At 37.8% G+C, this 27,531-nt stretch overlaps 1 protein-coding gene across 11 annotated transcripts in view; it reads left to right on the top strand.

Moving 5' to 3' along the window:
* Positions 1-27,531, top strand: part of BACH2 (BTB domain and CNC homolog 2) — a 361,249-nt gene that overhangs the window by 80,183 nt on the left and 253,535 nt on the right. For 9 of the 11 annotated variants that reach the window (XM_081296113.1, XM_081296111.1, XM_081296115.1 and 6 more), the window contains exon 2: positions 1,623-1,735. In XM_081296113.1, the coding sequence (XP_081152239.1) occupies positions 1,727-1,735 (9 nt within the window). In that variant the 5' untranslated portion in view covers positions 1,623-1,726. The remainder of the gene's footprint in view (positions 1-1,622; positions 1,736-27,531) is intronic. The other 2 variants (XM_081296108.1, XM_081296106.1) reach the window with 1 other exon arrangement.

The following is a 27,531-nucleotide window of genomic DNA, read 5'->3' as shown; positions in this document are numbered from 1 at the left end:
ATTAGAATTAGATACCAAATTTTCTTGACCCTGTAGCCATGATTTTCCAGATCTCTTGTACTCATGAGATATTTGGATGTTTGATGCTCCAGAGGCAGAATTCCAGAATTCTCCTTGTCATACATCATTGTGAAAATGTGTTACTGCTGTAACTGAATGTGGCATTGTCTTTGGAATCTCTGTCTACAGTAGTTTGAAATTATTTCTCCCTATTTTTTGCTTTTTTAAAAATTAACAATATTGTGTTCATAGAAGTAATGTATATGAAATTGAAATTTATCTTTTGAAAATATAATGGGAGAATTGCTTTCTTGCCAGTATAAGATGTAAATATGGGGAATATCAACATGCAGACTCTCCATGTCCTGTATTCAACAAACATGTCACTCTCTAATAGACAAAGGCTGATTACTAAGAGCTAAAGGTGGTTGTGGTGAGCTAGAGGGATTATGAGTGCTTTTTTCTTTTCCTATTCTATCTTGTTAAGATTATAATAATGCATTTAAAGACTTTAAAGCACCGGGGTTCCAATTAAACTTCCTATTCTATTTTTCATGGGAAGGTTCAGACATATAAATCTTTCCTAGAAGCAACCTGAAAAAATACTGCATAAATCAGGTGACTGTAAGGAAGCAGACAGTGTTTTGTTTTCCTCTCAGGTCTGCCCATAAGCACCTTTCAAAGGAAAAGTCTACAAATCTATTTAAGTGATTGGAGACATTTTCTTTCTTTCTTTTTTCTTTAATATTTGATTAATTGAGTACTCCAAAAACCATACCATAAATTATTTTACTCTAAAATGTAATTCAAATACTTCAAACCTGTGTTAAGAACAAATACCATCAATGAAAACACAGACTCTATTCCATTTTGAGGAGAGCTGGTTTGTTTGGTTCATTTGGCCCAAGAAAAACTCACCTCCTGGATTCCCTGTTGGAACACCGCCTCCCAAGGAGCTCTGTGTAGTTCTACGTATTAATCCTGGGCAGTGACATAGTCAGGCTCCAGCATGTGCCTTCCTATCCTCTGTGCCTGCTGGGCAACAGGAGATTGCGCTGAGGTCTGGACCGGCGCTGCTGCTCACACACTTGTCTCTTGCCCTTTTGAGGAGTTCAGAGCCCAAGCAGAAACACCTAAGTCATTGGCCTCTCTGTATTATTGATCACTAAATCCTTAGTACCCAGACCTTATTAAAAAAAATTATTATTGAATCAGTGAATGTTCTTGTCCCTGTGATCTGCAGTCTTAATATACACACAATATTAGCTAGCCACTAGCATGCTCAGAACCTAGCAATCTACCTCAAGACTCTAGATTTGATATTTAGATCTGCACTGTCTAAATGGTAGCCACCAAACACATTGGCTATTTAAATTTAATTAAAATTACATACAGTTTAAAAATTGGCTATTTCTACTTTATGGCTTTGACTTCCTTAAAATAGGTGAGCAGTACCACTTTGTGCCAGACTCAATGACTTCCCCTGCAGCCCAGTAGTGCCACTGTGGGCTCAATAGCCACACACACGGCCACCATATTGGACAGCACAGACATGGATGGGGCCATCCTAGCTTTGAGCGTTCCTCAGCACTGACTGATGAACTACTTGTGTGTGTTCACAGTGCAGCTGTCAGCTTCAGGAAGTGAGGGCTCCAGGAACAAAAAGGATCTTCAACAGCTGCCTCGCATTGTGACATGTCTGATCCCTTGCTACCATCCCTGCAGTATGAACAAGGTAAGAGGTACTTTGTTTTTTCTTTTTTGTTATCTGTTTTGAGGTTTTTTTTTTTTTTTTAAATTCAGTACTGAGAATCAAATCCAGAGCCTTGCACATACTAGACAAATGTTCTACCACTGAGCTACATCCTCAACCCAGAAAAAGGTACTTTGAATCAGCATTTCTATTTTCCCATGGTATCATGATTTTCCTGGGCACATGTGTCTTTCCATCGTATGAGGAGGTTGGAGTATTATATGATCGTTCCCCGTGAAGTGTTTCTGATGGAGTCACATGAGGTGATCACTCCCTAGTTGTATAGGTCCCTGAAGGTATCACTTGTTTTTTCCACAGGCTTCTGAGTGGCTAAAAGATTGATTGTTGGTATAACTGCCTTAGCATGAATATTAGGAGATTGAGTCTCTGAGCCAGACTTTCTGAGAGTAAATATCTGCTCTGCCAGATGTTAGCTTTAAGGATGTTAGCTTTCTAGTTTCGGGCTTTGACTTCAAAGCTAAGCCACCTTGGCAAGTGGATTAACTTCTTAATGCCTCTGTTTCTCCATTTGTAAAATGCTAATAATAGTGGAACCTATCTCAAAGGGTTGTTGAAAAGGTAAAATGAGTTAATGTATATACCAGACCTTCATACAGTTCCTGTCTACATTACAAACATTTGATAAATATCTGCTGCTGTTGTTTTTTTTTTTTTTAAAGAGAGAGTGAGAGAGGGGGAGAGAGAGAGGGAGAGAGAGAGAATTTTTAATATTTATTTTTTAGTTCTCGGCGGACACAACATCTTTGTTGGTATGTGGTGCTGAGGATCGAACCCGGGCCGCACGCATGCCAGGCGAGCGCGCTACCGCTTGAGCCACATCCCCAGCCCCTGTTGTTTTTTATATATGACAGCAGAATGCATTACAATCCTTATTACACATATAGAGCACAATTTTTCATATCTCTGGTTGTATACAAAGTATATTCACACCAATTCGTGTCTTCGTACATGTTTGGATAATAATGGTCATCACATTCCACCATCATTAATTACCCCATGCCCCCTCCCTTCCCCTCCAACCCCTCTGCCCTATCTAGACTTCTTCTATTCCTCCCATGCTCCCTCTCCCTATCCCACTATGAATCAGCCTCCTTATATCAAAGAAAACATTCAGCATTTGGTTTTGGGGGATTGGCTAACTTCACTTAGCATTATCTTCTCTAACATCCATTTACCTGCAAATGCCATGATTTTATTCTCTTTTATTGCTGAATAATATTCCATTTTGTATGTATGCCACATTTCTTTTATCCATTCATCTATTGAAGGGCATCTAGGTTGGTTCCACAGTTTAGCTATTGTGAATTATGCTGCTATAAACATTGATGTGGATATGTCCCTGTAGTATGCTGTTTTTAAGTCCTTTGGGTATAGACCAAGGAGAGAGACAGCTGGGTCAAATGGTGAATCCATTTCCAATTTTTCCAAGAAATCTCCCTACAGCTTTCCACATTGGCTGTGCCAATTTGCAGTCCCATCAGCAGTGTATGAGTGTGCCTTTTTCCCCACATCCTCGCCAACACGTATTGTTGTTTGTCTTCATAATAGCTGCCATTCTGACTGGAGTGAGATGAAATCTTAGAGTGGTTTTGATTTGCATTTCTCTAATTGCTAGCGATGATGAACATTTTGTCATGTATTTGTTGATTGATTGTACATCGTCTTCTGAGAAGTGTCCATTCAGGTCCTTGGCCCATTTACTGATTGGGTTATTTGTTTTTTTGGTGTTTAGCTTTTTGAGTTCTTCATATACCCTAGTGATTAGTGGTCTATCTGATGTGTGAGGGGTAAAGATTTGCTCCCAAGATGTAGGCTCTCTGTTCACCTCACAGATTGTTTCTTTTCCTGGGACAGCGTTGTTTCTTAGAAGTAGTTATAAGAGAGTCTAAGGTGCATCTGCAGCATTTCCATTTGTTCCCTGATTGATTTGACAAACAGTACTTACTTACCAAATGGGCACTTTGGGGATTGATAAATGGGACTTGGTCAAGGTGACCAAAGTTTTACCAGGTAACAAACTACCTTGGATCAGTGTGGCTTTATGTTCTGATGAAGTATGTACCAGAAGCTCCATAAACACAGAAAGGAACTTCCCACTCTGGGACTTGGGAAGGGCAATAGAGAAGAGGGGACATTTTGAATTGGATCTAGATGGTAAGTTCCTGATATAGAATGCAGGACAGTGTATTCTAGATAAAGGAATTAGCCTGTGCTAGGCACTGAAGCATGTGAGGGCTGGGGATTTGGCTAAGTGGTAGAGCACGTATCTAGCATGCATGAAGCCCTGGGTTCTATCCCCAGCACTTAAAAAACAACAACAACAAAAAAGCAGCAACAGCTCATGAGAAAGTCTGGCAAGTTTAGAGAGCAAAAAGAGGTTGGTATGGCTGGAAAAGAGTTTCCCAGCAGCTCCAAATATTTTGACCAGATAATCCTTTGTAGTGAGTTAACTGTCTTCTGCATTGTAGAGATTTTGGTAACCTCTTTTCCCTCATTCTATAATCTTTTGAAAGAATGGGGGGAAATACTGGGGATTGAACTCAGGGGCAGTCAACCACTGAGCCACATCCCCAGCCCTATTTTGTATTTTATTTAGAGACAGGGTCTTACTGAGGAGCTTAGCACCTTGACCTTGCTGAGGCTACCTTTGAACTCACTATCCTCCTGGGATTACAGGTGTGTACCACTGCACCTGGCCTCTAATCTTGACAACCAAAAATTTTCCCAGATATTGTTCAATGTTCCTTGGGGGAGACAAAATCACCTCCTAGTTGAGAAGTACTTAGAGGAAGATGGTCAAGGTGAACCCAGAGAAGAAGGATGGACCAGATGAAGACTTTAAAAACCAGAAGAGACATTTCCAGAGATGTGTTTTTGCATGGTCAGTGGGCAGTCAATGAGTTGTGTTGGTGTTGGATAGCATTTTTAGGTGATTTGGTCTTGAAAAGTCTTATGGAGTCCCTAGACTTGAGAAAGCCCATTTGACTTATTGAGATCCTTTTACTTCAGGACAGACAGATTTTTCCCATCATGAGAAAAATCTCCAGTGGGCCCCAGGCCTTTTCAGTCCTTGCAGAATGCTGGAGAAGGCCATGCCAACCTCCTGTTTCCTAGGCTGAAGCTTTATGGGAGGCTGTGGCATCTTTATTCTGCTTGAGAAGACCAGAAAAAAAATGCAATGCTTTTGAGAGGTTTTCATTTGGTGAGCCAAACCAAAGAGAAAAAAACCTTGTGCTGAGTGGCCCTCCAACCCCTCCTTATCTGGCTTAACTATTCACCTTTGGGTAGCCAGTAAGAAGTCAGCTCTGGGAATGCTGGAAGGTAGGCAGGTGTTCTCCACTGTCACCATTGCAGATGGGGTATGAGCTCCTGATGCAAACCTTGACTTCTTAGAGTTTGATGCATGAAAAAGCTAAGACAGTTCTTGGGAAATCTCCCATTAGCACGTACAGGATGCTGCAGCAGCCCTGCCCCAAGATTCTCCAGGGCAACTCATGGGCTTGTTCTCAACACCCAGCTGGGAACCAGACTCCTCAGAAATTTTGAGTGTCTAAGTAGGTGTGTCTGTGCTTGGGATAACTTGTTCTGCCTGAGTGGCTGAGCGAGGGCTTTATTTTATGTTATTTCAATTGAAAGTAGTGATTAAGCATGATGTGTCACCTCTATAGTTCAGCATTTTTCTTGGCATAAGACAAAGAGTAGGTCACTCTCTGGGAAGGAAATAGCTCTTCTCAGCACAAATTAAATTGGAGAATCATCTCATCCATGAGGCATGTAAGTTAGAAACATTGTTGTGGGTGTGACTGGTGTTCTGAGTAGATTTGTTCCTAGAAAGTTGGAGACATTTGAGCTGCACCTACTTCTTTTCATTGGACACACACTGTAACACTCTTCTTCCTCCCTAGATTCCAGCTAGCTGGTGGGACATTTCTGTTGGGAAGTGTCAGAAAGGGGGATGGCTGCAGAGTTCTAGATCCTTGTTATTCCTGTGAGCCACCAGGACGATCCTGGTCCCAGTTATGTACTGGCAGGTCTTTTGGGGTTTAATCAGGGATGATCTTCCAAAAAACACATGAATGTTTTAAGGTCATTAGCAGTTTGTCTTACTAAAACAAGGCTAACCTGATAGCCAATGCACTTTCCCCACCAGGTGGAACCTTCATTCCTCACATTTTGAATTCCCATCTGTGCCAGGGTATGAGGAATCACCAAGGTGTAGCTATGGCCTTCAGATGGCTAGTGCATCAGTGTGTTAGCACTGGTAGAGAAGAAAAAGGCCCAAGGCACAGGCTCATCAGATCTGGCACTGTTTCCTGAGGCCAGTGTACATGGAATTTGGCCTCACACCAATCATCTTTTTAATATTGCAAACAGGATTTAATTATTGTATAGTCCGAGCTCTATATGTTAAAGAGACTGTGGGGCACATATTTTCCCAAGCTCTCATTCTCCCTACCCTTATGCAGACTTGAAGACCATTTTTCCAACTTTTCTTTGCTCTTCAGATCTTTTTGCAAGAGTTGACCTTCTTATATTTATGTTGATCAAAAACTCATAATGGGGATTTAACTTTTAAATTTTGTGGGAAATGTTCATTCATCCTCTCTGGATCATTCTCTTGTTTTATGCATAATCAAATATTATATATAGCATATTAAACATTTCTGCCAGAAAGGATTAATGCTTTGGGTTCATCTGGATTCTGTGTTATGTTGTAATGAGAGGATTTTAGTGTGTTACTTAAAACATTCACAGCCAAACTGGGCACAAAGTAGGATTTCACAGAGACTAGCAAGGCTTCTGTGAAATGATGTACATTTACTAGATATTATCACTAGATATTGTATTTTGTTCACAAAACCCACACCAGCTGGGACTCTGCTCTGCTCTTGAAAGACTCTCCTTCCCTAGGAGCAACCCTGAGATTATGATCCTTCACTCTCTTTCTCATAGTTCTTGTTTTCATGAAGGCATGCCACATGCTGTTCTTTGCCTTGAATTTTGTTTTTTCTGTTGTTTCACAAAATCACCCTCTAGCTCCCCCCATAATGAAAAAGAATCGTCTTCTGAAATGTTTCCTCCTTCTTATATTCAAAGAAAGCCAGATCTGACTTTTATTGCTTTGGATAAGTGCCACAGCATCCAGCCTAGTAGAGTAGTGCCTCTTATCTCTCTTGGTGGGTAGATGCCATTGTCGGATTAATTATCTGACCACCAGAATATTTCTCTGGACGTTTTCTAGTATTCAGCAACCCATCCCACCACACCAGGTCAGAGGCAGTTTCACGTTTACACTCAGATCAATATCTCTACAGTCAACTGAAAAGTAAAACTGAAACCTAGTTCCTGCCTTCATTTACAGTTTTTCTTACTGTGCATCTCCTTACTATGAAGCTATGAAGTTCAGAATTCATTCCTCCTGGCTCTTCCACCCAGCTCCTCCAACACATTTTTTTGGGGCGGGTGGGGTACCAGGAATTGAACCCAGGGACATTCAACCACTGAGCCACATCCTCAGCCCTATCCTCTGACACATATTAATTAAGTGCATGCTAAGTGCCCTGCACTGTGCTTACAATAAATATACCAGTGGACAAAACTAAGGTCTTTTCCATCTGAAGCTTCCATTTGTACAAAAGTTGGAGAGTCATCACATCCAAAGGTTTAATAACTAAACCTAATGTTAAAACTTTTCCCCTTTTAAACTTCTTCCATGAAGAGCAAGTTATCAGAGCTACTGGGTACAGTATGAGGAACTGGCGAATAATAAACATAGGAGATTTCTCTGCTCCCCTTTCTAGGACACCCTTAGTGGTTTCACCAAATGCCCAATCTATATTTAATAAGCTTCCACTGTCATTTCCTTAAAGGCATGGCCAAGTCCTCTTGTGGTAGTCTTTGAAGAGCTGCTGCACAGTTTAAAACTAGCGACATGAAAGAAAATATCAGTAAACATTTAGTGATCTTGGAATAGAGAAAGGCCTTATTCATTTCTAGTAGCAGAGATGATAAACAAGGAAAAAGTTAAACAATGTAAAAACCTCAAAATTTCTTTCCAGTAAAAGACATTCTTAACTAATCTAAAAGACTAAAAAAGCTGGGGAAGAATATATAACATACATGACAGAAAGTTAACTTAGCTAATTTATTAGAAATTCTTATCAACTAATAAGATAAAAATGACTGCTTTAATAGAAAATGAGCCAAGAGCAGTAAGACCCATGAAGAAATAAATACGATCAAATAAATAACATAAGAAAATATACAGCCTCAACAGTATCAAAGAAATGCAAGTTAAAAATGATGGTATTTTACACCTAAGTAGTTGTCAAGTATTTGTAAAATTTATTCAGTAGAGGTGGGAATTAGGAATATCAAGCTCTCTCATACACAAAGAACGCGTTTTTCAAGGTGGCATAATGTTTATCAAAATCTAAAAAATGCATATATCTTTGATCCCTGCCCCCACCATTTCATTTCTAGAACCTTAACTCAAAGAAAATTGAATGTGTACAAAAATTTAGCTGAGATGCTCATCACAATATTATTAAAATGGTATTTTTGAAGGTAATGACCACAGTGCAGTCACGAAAAAATGAAAATGCCAAGGAGGGATGGAGGAATATTGATGACATGAAAAGTTGTTCTCGATAAATCAAGAAAAAGTCAAGTTACAAAGTAATGTGTGCACTTTAACCATTATTTCATTTTTTCAGAAAGGTGCATATATACATACAAAAAAGATTGTAGAAGCACATTAAACTGTTAAAAGTATTATCTTTTTTTTAAATGTGTGCTCTGAATTTTCTTTAGCAGTGTACATTTCTTATACATGAAATATTTTTAAATAAAAGACATTAAATTATCCTTATGATAGGAATTTGACTGTATTTTTAAACTGCATGATAAAAAGACTGGAAAAATATCTCCCAGAATGTTGACAGTGTTTTTCTCAGAGAATAGACACATGGGCTACATCTCTTCTTTTTTCTCTCCCTCCCCTTTCCCTCTTTCAGTACTTTTTCTGTATTTGTGTATTTCATTAATGATAAGAAAGCCACAAACATTTTTTAATGAATAATGTTTTTGTTGCTTTGCATTTGAGTTAGAGATGAATGAAGATGTTTTGGACTTGGGAATCATTCTGTTTGATATGTTGTCAGAAAGGAACATTTTTACATACTAATGGTTTAAGGATAATAGTAAGTAGAGAAATGTTCTAGAAAAAGATTCTCTTTTTATTTAATGATGTACATTTTTTTCAAAGTGGACATTATATCCTCTTATTCAGTATTATATCATTTCTTCATTTACCGGTTCAAAGATACTGCTGATATGTACAAAACTGAGCTAGACCAGTGGTTCTCAAACTGAGGTTTGGGGGCCTTTGGGGACACTCGGACCTCTTCAGGTGATCCACCTGCAAGATCAAAGCTCTTTTCATATTGATGCTAAGATATTATTTTCCCTCTTCAGCACAAAGTGCACTGTTTAGGAGGCTACATGGCGTGCATGACATCATCCCTGAATTGGTTTCTGGGATGTGTGTTTTCATGTGTCCCCAAATTTCTCAGTTTTAATCTTTAATATGAAATATTAAATTTTTAATATTTAATATGGTAAATATTGATGGATATAACTCATGTAAACAAAAGCTCTTTAGGATTTTCAATAACTTATAAGCCTGCAAAGGGATGAATGAGGAACAGTGAAGTGGACTATGCACACATCTGACCTGTGGCAAGACTTCCTCTAAGATTTAAGAAAACAAGCCAGGCATGGTAGCTGGCTTGCCTGTAATCCAGCAACTCAGGAGGCTGAGTCAGGAGGATCATGAGTTCAAAGCCATCCTCAATAGATTAGGGAGGTACTTACTAACTCAGCCCTCCTGGGTTCAATCCCCAGTACCAAAAAAAAAAAAAAAAAAAAAAAAGATTTAAGAAAAAGGACTCTGGGCCCTGAGCACTGAGTGTATCCCTGTTCTCACCCTCTTATCATTAAGGAATAGCTGCCTTTAGTTCTTTTTAAAACTTTATTTTTACAAAGTTTGGGAGGCTAAAAAGAACATTGTTAGCGTAAGGCCATCACAGCACCTGTGTGACAGGTAAGTCAAGTTCTGTTGAATGTAGGGTGTGTGGAAATGATGATGTTAGCCTCTAGATTATCTTCACATGCATGGCACTGGAAAATTCAGTTGACTTTTAGGAAGTTAGCAGAAATATATTTCCCTTCTGAAAGGTATGAGACTGCAAATTTACAATAACAACTGACCGTGTAAAACAGTAGGTGGTTGATTTGGCATGAAGGAAGGAGAAGACAAATTTAAAGCAATTAACTGAATGTGTTTATGTTCATTTTTTAAAAAAATATGTGCATGCGTATAATGTATATGTGTAAATATATACAAAATACATAAATTTTAGAGAAGTGCCTTCTAAGTTACGGAGAATTAGATCTTCTCATGGTCATTTTGACTAGGAAAGCAACATCAGTGCTTCTATTTCAGCCCAAACACTTCTCTTCCTTTCTGCTTAACTAGAAACATTTCAATCAGTCTCTCATCTCCTATGTGAGCAACACATGTTGGGACAGTCAGTAGTTGGTGCCTTCTTCCTTAAAGAAACAGTGTTTGTGGTTCAGGTTTTATGTTGAAAACTGGAACCTTTTCGTACAGAGATTTGAGCCTGAGATGAGCAATTGTGCTGGAGAACCCTGAAGTGAGCCTCTACCCCATGACATTGGGTACCTCATACAGTGTCATGTGGACCCAGCAAAACCTTGAGGGAATCATGTGGCTTGAGTTAGCCCCGAACCCTGTCAGAAAAGAGGGAGGAGAATCCCAACACATAGGGAGTAAATTAAGGCTTCAGAGTAGAAAAGTTGGACTTTAGATTTAAGAAGAAAGGATATGTTTTGACATGACTGTAATGTAATTTTCAAGTCTGAGAGAAGTCATGGTGAATCATGATAAGCCCTTTGAAATATGGCCACAGCTACTGACCATTACTTGAAGCAAAAAGTGCTCTGCCCCGCTTGGTTCTTGTTCGCAGTACTTTCACACACACGGTGATGGTTGCTTGTTCATTCTTATTGCTTGAGGACTTAAAGATGAGCATTTAGGATTTTCTTGATTAAAACAGACTTTGCTCTTCCTTCCTCCAAACTGAGGAATTGCCGTGTGCCAGCCTTCTTGTGGAGCTTTAACGGGATGTGGACTGAACTGGTGGATTCTTATTCTGCATCACGTATTTAACTGAGACCACACAGCCCTGCAGCAAAAGTAGAAAGGCCCCTTTGGTCACTTGACTGTGCTGCCACCTCTTTCTCTGAGGCTGGTAGCTGCTGGTCCTCGTAACAAAGAGACCAGTGGATTCTGGTCTTCGAGAATCTAAAGGAGTGCTTCTGTCTTTCTTCCCTAAGTCCTCAGCCCTGCCCTTTCCTCTCAATTAGTAGGCTTTAATGGATACAATTAAGTTGCACCCTCTTTAGTTAATTGATGATTGGAAACATGATTATTTAGTCACTTAGTTAATCTGTAGCTTGTCCATCTTTAGAATATTAACAATCGACTCAATTTGTCTGACTTTGCAAATATATCATCTCAAACAGTGAGATTGCTGTGTATGAAATACCAGAGAGATTGCTTCCAGTTCAGTTTATTGATTTGAGTGCTTACTACTTTTTAGATTGGCTTTTCCCTCTCCTGTTATGTTATACAGAGGCCTTTCATTGTGTGGTTATTTACTGGTATCCTTCCTATTATCTTTTGTCTCCATAAAATAGCCTAACATTTTTGTTTTGTATAAGATGTTTTCAGAGAGCACTGTGTGTTTTTGTCTATATGTGCATTGTTGGCTTTGTTTTTTTTTTTTTAACAAACAAAAAACCCTCATACTGTGTGATAAATTAATGAATTACAGTGTTATATAGAAAAGAAGAAATACCTATTTAGAATGTATAAAACTACAGAATTTGCAGAAATTTTGCAATGTTCAGAAGGCACACATTTCTAGTCTTGTAAAAATGACAATGTTTATATTTAAATGAAAACATTTGCATTTGACTAATCACAGCTTATATATTCTCTGGTTTGTTTATTTGCTTTTCTTTCCTTTTTAATGAAATAATATTATAACTTCTTATCACCCTCAGACTTCAATGCAGTAGCATTATCTTGAGAGGCTATTCTGAATTAGATATAAGTACAAGCAATTAATTCAGATAACCAACCATAGCCAGAGAGTCAAAGTGACATCACATGTCATAGTGATCAAGGAGCACCTGTTAATTAGAACAGTAGGAAAACTACAATGAGTTATGAAAAAAAGTATTGAGTGAAATTAGCAGTATGTGCGTCTCATTATTTCTTAAATCAAACTTATAAACAATTTGTTGTGACAGCTCTAGGCTAGGATTATGGGATTTTGGATGAGGTCTGATTGTAGCTAAAAATAGACATGTGTATTAAAGATCAGAAAAGGAATATTAAACAATTGAAATTTTGTGAAAGACGGATGCTGTTTCATTGTAATAATCTCCCCAAAGGCACATTAGTAATGCTGCTAAATACAGACTTTAATAGACTTTAATAATGTGTACTTGAGAGGCCTGATACACAAAGGGATAATGTATAAAACATTCATTATGGAAAATTGCTACCTTTTTTTATTTAATAAGAAATCTGTTGAAACAAAACCACTGACTGCCTATGGCATTGTGTTCCTGGGTATCAGTAGGAGGAAGAATAATTGCCACCTTCTTTTACAATTTTTCACCTATTCTAATCAAGTTACAATCATATTTACTTATTTGTTCCGTGAATGAAAATGGAGATTTAGAAAATGCGCTTGAATAGGATGAGCCCTCATTCACATTGTGGCTCCTCCTCTCATTACCTGTGTAATCTCTGGCAAGTTGCTTAACATCAAACTCTGTTTCTTAATTGCAAACTGAGGATGTTTCTACCTATCTGGAAGGGTTGTAGGAGTGGTAAGTTAAATATTAAACACAGCAGAGTCTCCACATAATAGATCCTCAATAGATGTTTCTGGTTATGATTACTTTCTACGTCTGGTTTTTTTTTTTTTTAATTGTTTGTTTCTGTGGATGACTTTTGTAGGGGAACAGGAAGGGGGTCAAGGGGAGGAAAAGGCAATTAAAAAGAAGCCTTGGTAAACAGCTTTGTAGCCAAGCCTTGCATTGGATTTCAATGTGATTTTAATGTGCTGCTGCTGAGAGCCATGCTGCTGAAAAAGAGAGAAGAGTAAGAACCAGATGCTCTTAGAAGAACAGTGGGACATTTATCTCTTTTAATGAGATAACATCATTAGAGTGACAAAGTGCAGCGAATCGATACTCAAAATGGACTGGCGCTATCTTCCCAAAGTGCAGCGATTGTTATACTCCACAGCCTTAGAATCCGCTGAATCACGAATTCTGTCTTATCTGTTATTAGAGCCACTGGCTTTGATCTCAAGGAATAGATCCACACCTTAGGGATCTCCAGGGGGGCAGGGAAATGGACTAATTGGATAAATGAGAAAAATCGAGGTGATTTATCAGCTGTCCTGTAATCAAGGAACCTCAGAGAAAGGAGGTCGGGCTTCTTTTCTACCTTTGACTCCTTTAAATGGCTGCACGTCCTAACTCCCTTACCCTCCATCCACACTCCTTGCTCTCTGTCTGCTTCTTGGTGTAATGTCAGAAACACTAATCATGTCAGACTGTGACACTGACAGCCCTGACATTCACAACAAAGAGAGAAGAGAGAAAGAGGGAGCAAGAGCTATGGGGGAGGGGGAAGGTGAGGGAAAAAAAATGTCAGGCGAAGATTTTTTTTTTTTCTTATTGCACATAAAATCCATAGCTACAGAATCAGAATCACCAACATTCTGGACATTGCACATCCAAGAAAAATCAAGGAAAGAGCAAGGTGAATTCTGATGGAGACTAAAATTGGACCAAAGAGATTTTTTAAAAAATGTTGTTGTATTTTTTTGTGCCTTTATTTTATTCATTTATCTTTTATGTGGTGCTGATGATTGAACCCAGTGCCTCACACATGCTAGGTAAGAGCTCTACCACTGAGCCACAAACCCAGCCCCTGGGCTGGGGAGATTTTGTACCAATATTTTTCCCTTTTTTTTTTTTTTTTTTTTTTTTTTTTAAGATTTCAGGGCATAACCTATATCAGAGTCACCATGGCTATGATTTCTTCCTATCAAGAGAAAAAAAAAGGAAGGCATTTGCACCCTGCCCCCCACCCCAACCTCACCTTCCATTATCCTAGTTTTTCTCTTTGAAATAAAGCAAAGTTAAACACAGATCATAGCAGGAAGCATGTGCTCTCTGAGGTTTCCCACTTTGTTACCAGATTTCCATAGTTTGATCTGAACAATAGCTGCTTCAGGAAAGAAGTCATTGGTGAGGGTGTTTTCTGACCATGACAGAGCTGAATAGGACTGCTCAGTGTCTCCCTCACTGCCTTACCCGTGGGCTCCCAGCAACTGCTTATGGCTGCCTGATGTAGGAGACACTGAGGTTACCACTCCCAGCAGCTGGGAGAGGACTTCCAGATACCTGTGCGGTTTACCTCTCCTCAGGCTTGTTCTCCATGGGGAGTGTTTCTGGTGAGTGGTCTCCAGTCTGGGACTGGAAATCTGCTGCCACAGCTCACATGTGTTTTGAATCCAGATGCTGTGATCTAAATAGAGCTCTGAGCTCAGGCAGAATCCTCCTGGCTTTTCTATAAACACAAGAATCCCACTGCCAGCTTAGCTTTTGAGGGATTTTAAACCATAACTCTGTCTCTTAGCTAGAAGAATCTGTCCTTTTCCCTTTTCTTCATGCCAGAAAAAAAATTAATGAAAAATGTTTATTTATTCCATGTTAGTTACCCTCTCATAAAGGTGTTTGTCCTTAGTGCCCATGTAAAATTTTATATACTTGGACCACTTAGAAGAAAGGCTCCTCTGAATTTGAGGGGGAAAATATTAGCGACTGTGGCTTATTTAAAATTCTTGAAGAAACTCCACTGGCAGAAAAGAATACATTTATACCCTAGGGAGGATTTGGGGGAATCACCCCCAAAATATCTTCCTGTAAACTCAAATTTTCTATAAAGTTTCTTTTTCTTCTCAAAATTTACATGGATATTATTTACATTGTTCTCTGTAACATGTCCACATTTGCTTTCATGTAAAATAAAACATTAACTTGCCAGTTAAATGACTTAATTAAATCCTATATTAGGTAATGCTATATCAAATAGGCTCTCAAAATTTAGTGGCTTGCATGGCGTTTTATTTGGCCACAGGGAACAAAATATCATTTGTCATTGAAAAAGGGATGGAACTTCAGAGCATTATGCTAAGCAAAATAAACCAGACTCAGGAAGTCAAAGGTCATAACTTTTCTTGGAAGTTCAAGAAAAAAGAAAAGACAGAATACCTAGTGACCTGTCTGTAAACTGACTTAAAATAATATTGAGAACTTTGGAAAGGATATGACCTCATTTTACAGTATTTTTGTCCTTAGTGCCCAAGTAAAACCTACATATATTTGGGCCCCTTGGAGAAAGACTCCTCTGAGTTTGAAAAAAAAAAAAATCAATGATTATGGCTTATTTAAAAGTCTTGAAGAAACTACTGGCAGAAGAGAATAACTTTGTACCCTGGGGAGGACTCTGGAGTATCACCTTCCTGTGAAAGAGAAAGAGAGCGGTGAAGGAGCCCTCACTTCTTAATCACCTTAGTAAGGCAATATCTTTTCTCTATTCCTTTGGTGAGAACTGGTCACATGGTTCCACTTGAGTACAGGGAAGCCTGGGAAATGTAGTGCAGTCCCCAAGTGAATAGTGACTGTACCAAATGACTGCAGACACACACATGTGCACACAGGCTGCTCCATCTTTCCAGGAAAACATGTCTGGTGTCCCTTCTACTTCCTATGTTCCTGAGCACACCTTAAGAGGACACTCAGAGTGTAGAAAGGTACCCAAGTTTGAGAATCCTGTTCCAGGTTGGGGAGGAAATATTTTCAATCCATACTCCAATTGTTTAAATTTAAATGAGTACCTATGGATGCTTACTATTTTGTTTTCTTAAAGATTCTAATACATTCTCAAGGCAATTTTATTTATGCTACTGATGTGTACTTTTTCTCCTTATGACACTAGTAAAATCCAAATTAATGAGAGTTTATTTGCCACCCAAAGTTTAGCCTGTGATTAGAATGATTTCCTATAGTACAGTAACTTTTTTTTTTTTTTTTTTGCTACATGTGCTATTACTGGAAAATGATATATATATCCAATAGGGAAAGAAGGGATATTGTGAGTGCAGAGGACAATTATGTAACCTCCTGTGCTTGTCTCAAGTGGCTAGACTTTAGTATTTAATTATAAAAGTCTTGTCTCTGTTCTCAGGTTAGTCATTATTTCGAAAGTTGAACGTGGGTTTTATAAGTGACTAAGTAATTGCTTTGTATGTTCCTTTTCAATTACAGTAAGAAACCATGAGTTCTCTACATTTAGAACTGCTAAATATTATTTAGATTTGCCCGTTGAATAGGTTTGTTCTTGAAAAGGAAACTCGGGGAAATTTTTCCACTGCACATTTTTGGCTTCTCAAGTAATTTGTAAGAAATTTCACGTGAAAAAGAGAGTGATAGCAATTTACAAAGGATAAGTAGGTGCAGTCTGAAAACTTGGTAGGTAGTGTGAAAACACACTAATACCGAACCATAATATTTAATTTAAGATCTTAGTCATACAGTTTCATGTCAAGAAACCATTATCTTACTGTTTTATTTTTCTGTTACTTTAAAACACTGTTAAAAAAATTGTTTTAATCTAATGACTTAAAATCCATCAGTAGTACTGTAGATTTCCTTGTGTTCAAAAACCTGACAGTGAAGGGTCTAAGATGAAGTTTGTCCTTTATAGATATTTGATAAATAATCATAATTTAAGTGTTACACTTTAACTGAATGCCTAATGTTGACCACTGTGTTGCTTGCTTTACAATAGGGCTATCATTGCTAATATTCATAGCCAATTTGCCGAGTAGATGGTATCACTCCTGCTTTTCAGTTAGGGGTCTCAGAGATCCCTAAGTAATGAGGCCAATATCACATGTCTGGATAAAGCAGATCCATTATTTGAATTGGGGTCTTTTATTAACTCCAGAACCTGTGCACATTTCCATCCTGTCATGTTGCCTCCTAAGGAGAATATTTGTTGAATTGAATTTGAATATATTGAATGAATTTGCTATGCTAAAAGCAAATGAGAGATCCCAGGATGTTTCAGCTCTTGAAAGAACAAGCCATTTGCAAATGAACAAATTGATGTAGTAGCTGGAAATTAGTTCCATCTAATCGTTAAGGCAGGTCTCTAGGACTTTTATTTGCTGACACTTGAGTAGACTACCACTTCCTAAATAAATGAGCAGTCATTGATTCAGAATACTCCTTAAGCATCCATTATGTCACTGAATTAAGAGTTCTGTAGAATTCTAGTTCGAGTTGCTTAAAATAAGTTTCTAATTCATGTTCTCACACTTGACCCCATCTGAATGTGCCTAGGTCAAGCAGGTTTTACTGATTTGCTGAGGCAAATACAGGAAAAGGCAGCTTTGAGCCACCGGTGGCCCCTGGACTAAGGAAAAGATGGAGTTTTTCCAGTGAGGAGCTCAGCTAACTAGAAACCTTAGATAAAAGAAAGGTATATCCCTCTCCAAATATTTCTCCTTTTCTCCCTCCTTAGTAAGATAAGCCTGACTTCTGATGATTGATTGAGTCTCTGCCTGTCTACATTGTTTCTAGTTCCATCTGAGTTACTTAGCTCATACTTTCTGCTGAGTGATGGTGGCCAAGTCACATCCTCTGTTTGAAACATGGTGTCTCCATATGTAAAATGAAGTGATGGGATTACATCAGAGTTGTTAGCCTGGTGTCTCAGCCTCGGTTGGCTCCAGGGGGTGTCTGTATAATGCTAGGAACTGAACAGAGTATTTGGCGGGCATATTGCAAGTGTCTGCCTAGAGAATAGTTCATAACTCATATCAGTTCTCTAAGGGGTTTCTGCATATAAAGAAGTCAATAAACCGGATTATCTCTGAAGTCTGTAGGGATCTTGCATTCTAGTTATCCATAAATTTTATTATGCACAAACTGTCATAGACTCAATAGATTAGGAAATGAATGCATTCCATCTCCTTTCTGCAGTATGATGTGGAAGGGAAACTTGAAGTGTTTTTACTATAGACAACTTCTCTCTTCCCTAAGATGAGTGTTCTATAATAGTAAATGTTCAATAAATGTTTGTGGATGGCAACATAGTAAATTAATTAGAAGTGAGACATAGTTTGGTGATTAATGAATATTTTTTCCAGGCCTGAATATTTCTTGTAGTTATCTACAATGGTAGTTTGAAGAGTTGTTTAAAAATAGTACTTTCTTCCTGGGAATCTTAGACACTGGAATGTTATTGCCTAAAAAATTCCTTCCTCCACAGAAGTGGAGCCGCTGGGGTAAGGTGATGTACCTTGGGTTCTTTTGCTGTCTTATCCACAGTGCTATGAGCATGTTGTCCTTCCAGAGACATACCACAGCAGAGTAGCCATCTGAATCAAGAGCCCTGTTGCTCAGTAGATAAACAGAGAGTAAAGCATGCTAGCACCTCCCCATTTTGGTAGGGAAGAGCAAGAATTAAGTAACATCCCCTATGCAGCTGTTCATTTTGAAGCTAATGGAAACACACTCTTTTATTTTTAATTTTCTATACATGACAGTACAGTGTATTTTGACATACTATACATACACAGAGTATAACCTATTCTAATTAGGATCCCATTCTTGTGTTGTGGAATTAGGCTGGTCGTGTATTCATATATGAACATAGGAAAGTTATGTCTGGTTCATTCTATTGTCTTTCCTATTGGAAACCCACTCCTGGAGCATGATTTGAGCATTTGCTGTATAGAAACAATGTTCTGTTACTCTCCAGAAAATCTCAGTTCAATTAAAACAGAATTTTTTTGGATGCTTAGATATGTTTTATTTTGTTTTTTCCTGGTTCTGAATATTGGGAGATTGGGAATCTCCCAGGGCATGTTACCACTCATCTACATCCCCAGTCATTTTTGCTTATATTTTAGAAAAGAGTCTCCCTAAGTCACCTAAGCAGGCCTTGAACTTGTGGTCATCCTGCTTCAGCCTCTTGAATTAGGTTTACAGGCTGGGCCCAGATATGAGCTTAAAACAAACAAACAAACAAAAACAATGATGTTTGCCTACATTTTACTTCTTTCCAAAAATTGTTTTTATTTTTCTGTTGGTATTTCAAAATTTTTGCTTTTGGCTTCTTAATATAAGTGTCTGCCTCTGTGTCTTGTAACCATTTACTCTCTCAATTTCTGTTTAAAATTTAAGCATCTTTAGCTTTACAAAGTTCCTTAGGGAACTTTGTAAAATTAGAGTAATCATGATAGGCCACAATAATATTATTTGTCTTCAAAATTGCTATGAACAATGACTATCAAGGTTATTCTCTAGGCTGAACCCCTAATGCAAAATCAAGGAAGCAAAGTGTTCAGAATTGGCTTTTGGAAAAATAATGTTATTTAACTTATTTACTTATTTATCTGTTAATCAGTGCCAAAAACATAAATAATCAGGTTCTTCTGATTTTTTTCCATTTTTAGGAACACCATTCCTTATTATAACTTTTTAACATGAATTTCTCATAATTATACATCACTTTTTTAATGTTGTGTGAGCTAGATTAGTAGTATGAAGCAACTACAACAAATTTTTCAGTAGGAATAGGAAAAAGTAGTATAAATATTTGTTAACTATATCCTTTGGCTCAGTTTACTGGAATAAGTTTATAAATTATCAGTATCTCTTTTGGTCATGAGTGAATACATAGCATGGCACATGGTTTTGTACACTGTATATTTATGTATATGTATATATACATATATTTCTAGAAGATATAAATAAGTCACTGCCCAGGTACCAAATACTGAATACCCTCAAAATTTGAATTTCAAGGAACAGTAGCAAAAAATATCTTTTGAAACTGAAACTATCACATATCAACATAAATATGGCTAAGTTAGCTATGTATAAAATTCCCAGGCATTAATACACTTGAACGTATCTATGATGTAGCTACTGATATGCCATCAGAAAAAAAAAATATATATATGTATATCAAAATATAGGTAGATGATGTTAATTAAACTAAACATTTGAGAAATCATAACATGTTGCCATCATAAGCAAACATCTGGCTACTGGTCAGAAGACAGCCACCAAAAGAAGTTGAGAGCCTGAAATTTGCAGGGTTGTTTCTTATTATTGCAGACTGAGTGAGACCCTTGGCCTCAGCATTAGTCCTTTGTTCACTGACCTCAGCAGAGCCCCTCCACACCTCGGCTCTGTAATGTACAAGAACAACACTTCAAACATTCATGGTGAGAGTTAAATGTGAAGATTCCAAGGGTAGATCTGGACCATACTAGGTGTCCAGGAAATGTTTTAAACAAAACAAAGCAAAAACTGACTCCATTACTCTTCTCTTCTGGGAGATTGTAGTGCTCAGTGCAAATTGATCAGTAAGTGTGCCAGTTGAATGACTCATCTCTGTGTGAACCTATGTACATGATTTCTAGTCTGTGCAAAGCTGAGCCTTCAGGAGCCCTGGCCTCCTAATGATTCATCAGTTAGTGGTAGTAGATGTTCTCCCCAGCCCCCCAGCCAAGAGACCACCTGAAACCCTCAGCTAGCCTCTGTTCATTTACTACAGAATGGCATTAGTCCTTGTCAATTTTATAAATTGGGCTTCAAAGTTAAGTGTGTTTTTTTTTTAAACCAAATAATTATTATGTACTGCAAATGAGAGAAATATGGATCCCACTCACAATGTATTTTTCAGATGCTGTTAACCCAGTTTATTTTTACTTTGACAGACACTTCCGTTTAGGGGGTGCTTTCCACAGACAGATTCTATTGTGCAATAGAAAAGTCAGTAAATTTTGCCTCTAGGTTTCCTCCAGATCACTCAGGTGACCACACCCAAGCCTCAGTATTGCCATGTTCTTGATAAGACACTTGAGTTTTTACTTTAGTAAATGATCTTAGTTTTTTTTCCTCAGGAGGTTTTTGTTGGCAGAATTTGTAAGTTTAAAAAAAAATAGGACATAGTTCTTAATATAGGGAAAGATCAACTTTGTATATGCGATGGACTCAAAAGTGGCATAGTTGTGTTTATTTATCCCTTTGATTTCTCACTTAGCCTCCTGAAATGAACATGTCCTTAGTAATTAAGAGTTTACACCCTGGGAGTTATCCAGACATGGGTTCAAATTCCAGTCTGCCTCAGAGGTCCATAACCCTTTCTTAAACCTCTGTACAGATAGAAACACCAACCTCCTGGGGTTCTTCTGAGAATTATTATGTTAGATCATGCACATAAAGCAACTGACGCTTGGCTCCTGGGGAAAGCATTGGATGAATTAGCCATTGCTGATGGGTGAGAATGAGCACAAAGTTTTCGAAAAGAAACTTTTCTGTTTCGATTTAAGAAGCACCTGGGATCTCACATTTGCCTGCCTGTCCATTTCATAGTAACCTTGAAAGGAACTGACTAATTTGGGCCACATTTGATACATTGTATTTTAAGTTTCTAGTTAAGAATATCACCTCAAAACTTTGATAATCACTGTATCTTCTTGTAGCCACTGGACTAAAATAAGCTACTTTTTATAGATAAGACATTGCAAAAATACATCTTGAGAGTGACTTCAAAAGTTACAGTAACCTTGGTTATATTTTAGAGATTGGGAAGAGCTTCCAGGTGTCTAGAAAACTATAAATGAAAGCTGCTCCATTGATTATGAACCCAGTATTGTGGGAGTGGTTCAACTTTACTGTGTTTGCTTTTGTTTCTTAAGTGGAAAAACTCTTTTGTGTCTCCCTCTATATTAATTCCAGGGGCTAAGTCAGTTGTGAGTCTAGTAGTTTAATTAATCAGCAAATCAAACTGTTAGCTAGTGCTAAGGATTATTAACACTGAAGTAAGCTAGAACAAAAAATAATAATAAAGTACTGTTTTCCTTTCTACATTAAATATGGAAGAGAAGCAGACTTCTCTATGAATGTACATGTTGTCAAAAAAAAAAAAAAACCCACAAAGTAGGCCATTAATACATTGTGGTACAAAAGGGTATGGAATGGGCATAAAGAGAATGTGTGTTCTTATTCTCTGTTGCTGTCCAGGCATCAATAACACTAAGGAATTTTCCAAGCTACCAGAGTGAACAAGAATCACGTACATTCATGTAATTGTCATAAAACAATGTCTGTCTGCATTTAAAATTTAACCAAACATTGCACAGAGTTAGATATAGCCTTTGTTCTCTGGGAGTTTAGAGTGTAAACCAGAAAATACTGAAGTGTACAGGCATGAAGACAAATTCATTTTAACATTTTATAAGCATGAATGGTTCTATTTTATGCTTTTCCCACCTTCCTCAACTCAGGTGACCTATCATCATATATTCATTTCATCCATGAGATAATATTTTTAAAATTAAAAAAAAAAAACTTGGTCCTTTTCTTGATTTGAAAGTAATACATTTATTTTGGAAAATAAAATACAAAGAAAAACAAAAATCACATATAATTCCACCACCCAGAGAAAATTATCAAGGGTTATATTTCTGTGGCAGGTTTAATGAATATTTTAATTAATATATTTTTTACATAATTGAGGTCTATGTATGCAATTTGTTGTGTGCCTTTTTTTTCCCACAGTGTATCCTTGCATATTTATATAAAATGTCAAAGGATCATTCAGTGTGTTCACCAGTCTATCCAGACTTGTTTCAGAAACAGATCTATTGTTCACCTAAAGTGGAAACTCACCCGGCTTTGCATGTTTCCTCAGGCTGGGTGGCTATTCTGTGTCTATCTTCCCCCATTGACTTATCAGACTCCATGCACACATGCACATTTGTTTATAGCAGTCTTCCTGATATGCAGCCACGGCATGGCTCTTGGAAAGCTGCCCAGCTACATACCATTCATACCAGCTGACATTCAGCTTCTGGTAGCTAATCAGGCCCTCTTAACTCCTTCAGTCTCTGAAGAACTCATCCTATAGTGCCCCCAACTATGAAGTTAACACACTCAGTAATTCTCTGGGTATTTATATATATGCACATAAATGAAAAGAGACATAATAGTCCATGTTTTGTAAAAGATCACCTGTAAGTCTTCAACCCTCTATTGCCATCCCCTTGGTTATGCCTTAAGAAACTGCTTGAGTATATACTCCTTAAAATGCTCAAGGTGATATTTCCTGAAGCACTTTGGCTGCAGGTAGCCTATGAAGTTCGTAAGGAGTGACAGAGACCTTCTTAGCCTCCTAGAGGAAGGACATGCCCCCTGGCCTGGGGCTTACCCTTGTCTCATTATCCCAGAAGCCAGCCATTCCCCTTTCACAAAACTCCTTCTGGTCCTCCAGTTTCCCCAGGAGCCTGGTCTTCCGACCTGGCTGGCTGCTTCTGTTTTCTGTGGCAAATGAACTCAGAGCACCAAGTCCAGTTTGGATGAGTGGTGGGGGAGGAGAGGCGAAGAGGCAGATGGGGGAAGTGGGGCAGGTAGTGTGATTGCATGGGGATATTGGATGAGGTTCAGAATTCTTCTGTTATCTCCACCAACCCTTACCTTTTTTTCCTCCATGTTTTCACTGCCTTACATCAAACAACATTCTTTTGTGTGAAGGAATCTAAAGAGGAAATATGCACAATCGTAGGACAGCAGGAAGGAGGAGCTTAGGTAAAGAGGAGATGTTAAAAATGACATTTATTCTAGTTACAGATCTCTCCACTGAGCAGTAGTTAATCAGAGCTTTCTTGCCTGGCACTTCTAAAATGATATCATTATCTTGCATGCTATTTCAGCTATTTCAGCAGTTCCAGGAACACTGTGCCTGTGGGTCAGTGTACTTGGTTTCACATAAGCAACTCATAAAACCCTTTGAATTTTAGAAAGGAGACAAGGAAAGAAGAAATAGCTATACAAATTATGTGGACAAAAATTAAATTGGCAACATTCCTCTCGAAGAGAAGGCGTCTTCTCCTACCTCTCATGGTTAAAGGATGTTGATTTGTTTTTTCTGAAACCACATTGAATTTAGTGTCTGTGGAATTGAAGTCAACTTTGAAACTCCTGTGGGAGACCATGAGGTACATCCCTAATTGCTTCATGGATGATGTGAAGTCATGGAATAAAATCCAACCATCATTCATTAACTAGCTCAGCTCCTAAAACCTTGACAGCTAACAGATCTCAGTCAAACATCCTTGATTATAGGCAGCTCACAGAGCCAGAGCAGTTCAGGAGGAAGAGCAGAGCTGAATAAGTTACCCCAGACATCAGTTTCTTCTGTTTGAACTTATTTTCCTGAAATTTAAGGATGACGGAAATGAATTTGCCAAATGCTTTTCCTGTTTCCATTGATGGGAACAAATAAGTGACTGTTTTTTTAATTGGAATACTGTTCACAGCTATTGACAAGAATAATCAGTTCTTTTTAAAAATTTTTGCCTTCCTAAATCTATGTTGGATAATAAGGGGTGTGTATTTATTTGGTCTGTTGGATTGCACAGATCATGCTCAGAGTAGGAACCTTCAGTCAGCAGTTTATGGTATGGACATGTCATCAAGGCTGAAACTCAACAAATGACCACTGCAAAATTGTCGTGAACAGGAGCATAAGTCCAGTTGGTTAATCTGTTGTCTGCTCCATACTACAGATCAGTGTCTCTGAAAGTGAATACATTTTAAATGTTATGTAAATATAAGCCATTGTTATTTTCTGTAAATAATCTCACACATGGGGGTAAAGGTTGGTCTGAAGGTCTGAATGGATGAAGTCTTTCCATGTGCACACGCACACGCACACACACACACATACACCTTTCCACACCTCACACTCCTGGTATGGTTTTCCACCAACATTCAGCCTTTAAAAGGGGTTTCATACCTTTTGTAGCTTGTCTTGCTCTTGCTGAATTTAAGAAAGTCAAGAATGAAAATACACCCATGTGAGATGCATCCTCAATTCTAGTAGGGATTTAGTTTCATGTTTTGAAGACATGGGATTCTCGACCTTATTTATCTAAGAGTACATGTTCATCTGTCTGAGTGTTGGATCCACAACTCACCTTGTGAATTAATAAGCTCTAAGCCTCACAGTTCTGTGGGAACCAATTTTTAATTAAAGGTCTGTGATTTACCAAGTACCTTGTTAGCTGCCTAGATAGAGTATGAGAAAGGAGGTGAATGAGATGCCAGCCAGGCTGGTGAAGAGTTCACTGGGAAGATCAGCAAGTTTAACCCATAATAAAGCCAAGGTGAGAACTTGATAAGAGAGGCCTATCCTGACTTGTGTGGACATGCAGAGGGTTAGACAGGTGGCCCCTTGAAGGAAGAGATGACATTTGAATTGCATCTTCAAGAATGTGGAGGAGTTTCCCAAGCAGAGGAAAAGATGAAATGCATTAGCGATAGAGGGAACAGCAGGTGACAGGTGTAAAGGAAAAAAGCATATTGCTTGTTTAGGGACTGGCAAGATATTACCATTTCTAGTTTATTCAAGAGAGGAAAACAATGGTGTTTCTTTTAGAGATGAACAGATCACTAAGAATTTTGGAACAGTGATGATTAAATTATATTTCTATGGAAGAAAGGGTTCTATCACCATCCACCAAAAGGCCTCATAGCTAAGCTGTGTCTCCAGGAGTTACCACGGTATCATGTCCCAGTCCAGAAACAAGAGATTGAAGGACAGTAGGTTGATTTGAAGAGAGTTTCTGAGTTCACAGAGATGGTTTGGAGCTCCACCCTGCAGATGCTAGTCACAAGGCTGGTGACTCCTGCACTAATGGGATCCTCAGCCATCTGAGTTTGGAAGTGTAATTGCCCTGCTCATTGTGTTGGTCCCAGAGTGCTTCAGAGCTCAGAGCATAGGGTCAGGAGACCTAGGAACAAGTTCTGGTTCTTCTACCATTTACTAGGTGTGGGAATGCCATTCTATAGATATATACAATATACATTTAAAATTTTTCTAAAATAAAGAAATGTATTCATCCATAGAATGATTGTTCATATCTTAATAAATGATTTTATATAAATGCATAAGTGTCATACTAGCACATTTCTTTTGTTCCCTATTTTTAAATTTTTTTTTCCTTTTTGCCTGGCTCACTCTTTCCCTCTTTTCCACTTCTCCCATTTTAACTGCCCATGAAGACTTTGATATTTTTTCCTTTTTCATATAATCAGTTATACAATGTATAATATAAGTGTACAATCAATACACACACACACACACACACACACACACACACATACACACAAACTCTAGCACACAGCAGGAGCTAAGGAATTGTCATTCTGTTTTACAGAAATGAAAACATATTAATTATATGGGATGTTCTTAGAGTTTCAGTGCAATTTTAAGTTTATAACTTCAAAAGTATAATTGCTATAAATTTACAAAAGAAACATTTGAATATGTAGTTATTTGTATTTTAACACTTGTTTACTTTTGTGAATTTTGAGTAACAAAATTGGCTCTTAATTTTTTGTGCACAACAATCTCTGTTATGATGAATTTTAATAAGAAACACCAGTATTTTAAAATGTTAAATATTTAACCTTTCTGATGTTCTTTGTAACTGTATAACATTTATACTTGTGAAATTATTAAAGTTTAAAAATGCACTAAGGCTGTTGGGACTCCCTGTTACATTTTCTTTTATATCTTTTCTCAAAAACCACATTGAGGGCTGGGGAGATGTGGCTTAGTACTAGAGCATTTGCCTAGCATCCTCAAGCCCCACCTCCCAGCAGCACAAAAACAAAACAAACAAACAAAAAATGTTGAAATCTTGACATCTAACAGATAAAGCTCTAGAATATTCTTTTTAATGAGCATAAATATTCTGTAGTGTAATTACTAGAATCTATTCCATCATTATCCTACTGGTGGATATTTACCTTGGTCCTGGTTTGGTTTTGTTTCTAACGTTATCAGCACCGAAGTTATAAATATTTTTGTACACGTCATTGCATACAGCAAGTACTATTATTTATGTGGCATAGGTTCCTTGGATGAGATTGCAAGATTGAAAAATAAATGTAATTTTAATCTTAACAGATATTGGTATACATGGTTTTACTTAATAAAAATGCCTTAGATTTTGGAGCATTTGAAAAGTTCATTCATGCATATTGATACTCAATGATCTTGAGATAGGTAGAACAGGTATTATTCCCATTTTACTGATGAGAAAATAGAGGCCAAGATGCTAAATAATTTCTCTCTCTAGCTTCTCAGCTGGATAGTACCTGACTCCGACTTGATAGTACCTGACTCCAACTTAGAACCAAGTCTCATTCTTAAGAGCCCCATTCAATCTCTCTCTACCTATATATTTGGTTTTATTACGTCATTTAGATGAAAATCTTGGAAATCCATTAAGCTAAGAAAAAGAAACATACCTTTGATGTTACCACCAGGAGAGGGCAGTAGTTGAAATACATTTATTTTCCTAGATATTAGTACCCCCAGCCTCTTTTAAGGGTCATACTTTTGTTTTCTTTGAAATTTTGTAACACCTTGATTTTAGTTTTGGGATGTATAATCATTGAAATCTTTATTATGATTTGATAGGTAT

Source organism: Spermophilus citellus, assembly GCF_964194105.1.
Source record: "Spermophilus citellus genome assembly, chromosome: 5".
In the NCBI taxonomy this organism is placed as follows: Eukaryota; Metazoa; Chordata; class Mammalia; order Rodentia; family Sciuridae; genus Spermophilus; species Spermophilus citellus.
The sequence above is the reverse complement of the archived record's forward strand: the minus strand, read 5'-3'. Positions and strand labels throughout refer to the sequence as shown.